We start from the raw sequence: 6,206 nt of genomic DNA on the forward strand, positions 1-6,206 counted from the left end.
ACTTTACCATAAACGCGTTTGGCTGAGTCTCTTTAAAATTGTGTAGAAGATTGATTGCATTTAATATTTTTTACATCCTATAAAAATAAAATATTCATCCACTTATTAGCTCTTTTAACGCATCCTTACTACTGTTAAACATAAATTGTGGGAAACAAAATGAATCTGGATTCAGAAACTCGTCAACGACAGTTAGTCACTTATTACACAGGCCTATTATGGAGCATGGAGTCTCGGAAGTATTCACAATAAATGATTTTATTTTTATAAGAATAGAGTTTAGATGATCTTTGGAAAAGTGTCTTTAGTTTTAGTGATTTTTCAAAAAGCGCAGTGGGCCGCAGTATATATCATAATTCACTCACGAAAATCTCAGAAAAATTCAGCTCGTGTGTCGCCAAATAGTATGGGATCCAGAGCGTTTTGAATTCAGATTTTCAATTTAGTTTTTGATTCAGAATGCAATTCCAGATGTATAAGCGCAGCCACAGACTGCGAAATTTATAAAATAATGTCGTAGTCTGTGGACAGTGATGAAATTATAAAACGTAGATATTTATGGTAAAAGGTAGGTACATAGAAATATTTTTCATGATTTTTTGTATTTCTTGTTGACAAATTTAAAAACGTACGCTAAAATACAGTACATTTGATTTATTTTACGGAGTATTTTATTAAAATTAAAAGTAATCATACATGAATATCGCCATTTGGTATATATGCTATGTTGCCCATTGATCAATCAGCTGTGTTTTGTTTTCATTTTCTTAGGTACCACACACATCTGCGACAGATTACCTGCATCTTTATTTTTGGAAAGACATCAATAATATTTTTAATCATGAACGAGTTAAAATCAATGGAACATGCTACGTTGAAGGTAACATAGTATCTAGTCAAATAAGTTCTTTGGTTATTTTTATGATCTAAGTATACGATGTCCAATTATGTCTGTCCATTACTTGTATATATTAGAAATCTAAAAGGTATCTAATTAGTTGTCACGATCAGGTAACAACATTATAAGCGTGTTAATTACGCATTCCGAATTAAAATTTGTGGGTAGGTACGTAATTGTAAGTAAGTTGGTAGACTATAAAACTACGCCATTTATCTTCGGAGATTAACACCGCAATAGGCACGTAGGTACCATTTATTATGAATAGATACTATTATCTTAATAAGTAGATTTTTTATGTCAATTATTTAGTTACATTTTTATAGGGAAGGGAATACAAAACAAAATTTTGGTCGCTTTTATACTGCAAAATGTATTAGCACTTTCACTGGATATATAATTACTATTATAGATAAAGAAATCAAAACCATAAGTAAACTATTTTACAGTATTCACACTTATTATAGAATAATTTATATGGATTGTAAGTATTGACTGCCCTTATTAATTTTCATTAGACAAATTTTATGTCGAAATATATACTACATATAAAATGTAGGTATTTAAAAAACAGTATATGCATAGGGTGCATGACATGGGCAATGACACCTAAACATAGAGCATTTAAATTCTGTTTGTAAAGAAATGGAAAAAAACCATGATAGGGAAAATTATTAATGGAAATGTTTGGAGTAAACAAAGTCAATGGATATGTTAAAAAATCAAAGAGAAAATATGATGATCTGCCTTGTATGGTATAATATTTGTTTTAAAGAGAGGGGAAAATTAATGTTCGTTTTTTTGGGATGGATTGGATGGGCTGTCAAAATCAAACTTAAATTTTAAAACATTAAAGCTTATCCTTTTGTCTTCTGACATGGTTTAATGGCCTTCTCCAACATTCATCATTTTTCCCTGTCCCTTGCCATTCTCATCCACAATGATTCAGCAACCTTCTTTAGGTCATCGGTTCACAATCTGAGTTGTCTCCTTCTTTTCTGCTTTGCATTACTTTGATGTATCCACTCAGTTACCTTTTTCATCCGTTTAGGTCTCATTTCTCTCAGGTGACCTGCCCAATTCCATTTTAGGACTATTCTTCCTACATCTACCCACTTTATGACATTTCTAAGGTCTATTATTTTTTCCTTTAGGTTATCAGATCTTGCATTAGCTAATTTGTACTGCTTAATAATGTAGTTAAATGCCCATGAATATTATAAATGTTGTTTGTGTAATAATGCAGTCCTTTATGTTAACAAATACTTTTGCATATATTGATTATTTTATGTTCGTATTTTATTCAATAGGTGCCGTACGAAGTTTTAATAAAAAATATCGCAACGCCCAGCGTGTGTTCGACGTGGAAGCAAGGCAGGTGGCCAGTAGCGCTAGTGAACTTGAAGCCTGTAAGAATCAACCAGTCACCACAACTGAGATTGAGTGGCTGCTTGGGGGCATGGTAAGATCTATAGTGTTGAGACTTATTTCTATCGGGATTCCTAGGTTTCATCCTTGTATAGACTGATCTGATTACATTTTCATAACAGTTATTAAGTCTTGAATATTTTGTACTTTTTTTGGTTTGTAGACATTACCTGCTATTTTCAACTATTTGTACAACCTTACAACCTTCTTCAATATCTTATTTTTACATTTTGAGCAGGTGAAGTCTAGACTAGAAGAAGAATCCTAGATGTTTAAGTTTTAACTTCCTATTAACAAACAAAAATGTGTTATGAGTTATTTTCTTTTTTTTTTACAGTTACGTGTATAAAGAAAAACAAGTCACGGTATACATTTATAGCTAACAACATCTAAACATCATCATGCTGCTAGTAAATCAGGACGCATGACGTCATATTAAAGACAATGTGTCGGCCACAAACCACAGAATCTAGCGCTTTCATTATTAGCAGCAGTGTCCCAAATTTCATTTCTAGGACTTGTATTTTTGTATGTACCTATACTAACACATTGGCCAGATCAGATTGAATCGCGGTTGTAAATTGTGCTCGTACGGTTTTATCGAAAGCTTTTGAGGTATTTAAAAAAATGCAATATTTTAATATAAGAGGCTTGTCTGTGTCATTAATTTATTAATTTCATTGTTACAGTAACATAATGTGTATATTCTTTAATTTTAGGGCGCCATCAGGTCTTTGGGAAATATATCATAACCCTGCGATAAATGAAACTGCTACATTAAACCAACATCTGCTACACTACTACAGTTACCTACTGCAATCTTCGCTTTTGTGATTTTAGGTTGAAAAACTGAAGACGATGAAGCGTAAGGCATCAGAGGCCATTGCCGAGGAGCTGCAAGTGGCGTACGTGTGCAAGAAGCGGCTCGAGCACCTCAAAGAGCAAGCCAGCGCTCTCGCCGAACCCAACACGCCGCAAGTCAGGGTACTGTATACTGTATTTATGTAATTTATCTAAGGTTTTAGCATACAGTTATGCTTTCTTCTGTGAAATCGAACGAACTCCTTAATATTATAGGCAAACCTATGACGATTTCGGTATTTTATATAGCGTAGCTGTTGTCCGCGACTTCGTCCGCGTTTCCGTCGCTTTTCGTAAAAAAGTAGCCTATGTCCTTCCTCACGGTTCAGTGGTTTTGATGTAACAGACAGATTAACTTTTGTATTTTAGTAGGAAAATATAATATGTCAATCTACAATACTGTGGAAAACATAGCAATACGGAACCGCACAATATTATTGTTAATAGCTGTGCCCACGACTTCGTCAGCGTATAGAAGATGATTCAGTATTCACGCGTGATGGCTTATTATTAGCGTATTTCATGTATAACTTTGGTGTTATACACCGATTTCTATGATTCTTTTTTATGGAATATTTAATAATGTTAACTTTTTTAATTAGGGATGACTGAGAGTGTTATAAACGTAAGAGTAGACAAATATAATGAGAAAGCTTCGAACTGCTAAGCTATCGGGAGTTACACGTGTTATTGTGAGTCAACCATAAAAGATAGACATATGCTGTCGTGGGATATTTTTACATAATTTTAAAGAGAACATTTCCGTCATACATAATTTTGTGTAGCTTTAACCATTAAGGTTGCACACGCGACGGAAGCTTAAAAAATAGAGTAACTTCTCCCGTTTTCTCAACATTTCCCTTCACTGCTCTGCTCCTATTAATTGTAGCGTGATGAAAAGTATACTATAACCAGCTCAGGAGTATGAAAAATAATTGTACCAAGTTTCGTTAAAATCCGTCGAGTAGTATTTGTTTCTATAACGGTTATACAGACAGACGGAGAGACAGACAAAAATTTTACTAATTGCATTTTTGGCATCAGGATCGATCCCTAATCATCCCCTGATAGTTATTTTGGAAATATATTTCATGTACAGAATTGACCTCTCTACAGATTTATTATAAGTATAGCTATATATAGTATGGCCCATATTGTAAGGGTAGGTACTAGGTAGATCAATTTGTTTGGCTAGTTAGACAACATGGTTCCTTGCATTGCAGACTGCGCTTAATCAGTGGCGTAAGGTTCGTCTCGACCGGATGCTGGTGGACTATTTCCTGCGCAATGGCTACTACGAGTCAGCGAACAAGCTGGCCGATACACGTGACCTCCGCGACCTCACAAATGTTGGTTAGTACAAACAACAATTATTACATTCAATTATTTTTCTCGCTTAGGTGCATAAATATTATTGTTTTCAAACACTACTCCGCTACGGGTAATAAAGATAATATGTGTTATTAATAATCTAAATTTGTATTTTCACTCTACTACAGCGTAGTAAAATAGTAAGATTTTTTTATGTTATTTATTTTGACATCTTTCAGGGAATATTTAAATTATTTGGTAGCAGTTCTCTCTTGCTCGCGATGTACCAGCAATACCAGTTCAGGATTTCCGGGGCTCTTCACGTATAATTGTTGTTTTTTTGATGATATATCAGTGGTGTAGACTGGTTGGTTGCCGCACGGGATCGACCGGAATTTTGCCGCCACGTCAATTCTTATTATTTAATTCCTCAAATTAGATTAGTTTTGAAGTTTATACTATATTTATTATAAAATTTTTCATTTAAAAAGTTGTCGACACGCCTTTCATGCGCCGTGCAGGACCACAGCCTTCCTTGCCTGATCTGTATACATAGTGAACAGCGGCTATTTGTAGCTGTATACATAGTGATTCCTATCGGGCTTCCATTTAAGGTTTTAAGTTTGTGTTCTGTTAAATTAGCCGCGATTATGATAACTAAGGCAAGTTTTCTTGCCTCGGGCTACCTTTTGAAACATTTCCCCCTTCGCCACTGATTGACGCGCTTCCGTGTCGTCAGACATCTACTGCGCGGCGGCGGAGGTGGAGGCGGAGCTGGCGAGCCGGCGCACGGCGCGCTGCCTGCAGTGGTGCGCCGACAACAAGTCCAAGCTGCGCAAACTCAACTCCACCATGGAGTTCAACATACGCATACAGGCATGTCATGTCCTACTCCTCTGTGCAGTGCCGGATTTATATTTTTTATGAGTGTATGCCACTTTATTTCCGCCGCTTCATGTAGGTAGGTTTATGTATGTATCTAGGTTTCTAAAATACTTAATAATTTTCCATTTGTTTGTATTACGGAAGGCCCTAAAGTTAAATAAACGAATGATTAATTAAATCGAGTGTGCGTCCTCTGAAATCTGTCGCCCCTAAGAGGCTGCCGCCCATAGGCCGCGGCTTATACGGTCTGTTTACAAATCCCAGGACTGCCTCTGTGCCAATTCAAATGCCTCTGAGTTTACTAGAAATTTCCCGTAGCAATATATTACAAGAAGTTTCAGATGTTCTTTCACTAGTGGTAAAATTACTAATAGTAGTAATTACATATACACATGCGACTTCTGTAAACATCAAAATTTGCAGAAGTCAGGTTGTCGTGATTGTTTCCATAGTATAAATAGCTTGCGGAATCCAACTTCTGCAAGTTCTCTCGATAATCTCAACCTTGCATTATAAGATACAACTAAATAATATTTTTTACTGGTCTCAACTAGTCTCGACTAAAGTAAATCTCGATTAGAATCACATCTTTTCTTTTCAGATGTGAAACAGCCCAACAACTTGTTTTCTATCTTAACACTATGATTTGTATTAATAGCTCCATTACGTTATATGTTAATTCTAGGAATTCATCGAGCTGGTACGCGAAGACAAGCGCCTGGAAGCGGTACGCTACGCCAAGAAACACTTCTCCAACTTCGAGGAAGGGCAGCTGCAAGGATATACAGCACTGCATGGGCATGCTGGCATTCCCTAAGGATAC

The 6,206-nt window shown here is 35.7% G+C and overlaps 1 protein-coding gene across 1 annotated transcript; it reads left to right on the forward strand.

The window, feature by feature from the left end:
- Positions 1–610: 610 nt before the first annotated feature.
- Positions 611–6,201, forward strand: LOC115454612 (E3 ubiquitin-protein transferase MAEA; the record flags this gene model as incomplete). Its single annotated transcript, XM_037446599.1, is given in 8 exon segments — positions 611–628; positions 772–880; positions 2,209–2,360; positions 3,167–3,310; positions 4,411–4,540; positions 5,238–5,374; positions 6,069–6,158; positions 6,160–6,201. Coding segments are annotated over 8 exon segments (822 nt in total), but the record flags the coding sequence as incomplete, so codon positions are not given.
- Positions 6,202–6,206: the final 5 nt, after the last annotated feature.

The sequence above is a fragment of the Manduca sexta genome, unplaced genomic scaffold, assembly GCF_014839805.1.
Source record: "Manduca sexta isolate Smith_Timp_Sample1 unplaced genomic scaffold, JHU_Msex_v1.0 HiC_scaffold_3257, whole genome shotgun sequence".
NCBI lineage: Eukaryota > Metazoa > Arthropoda > Insecta > Lepidoptera > Sphingidae > Manduca > Manduca sexta.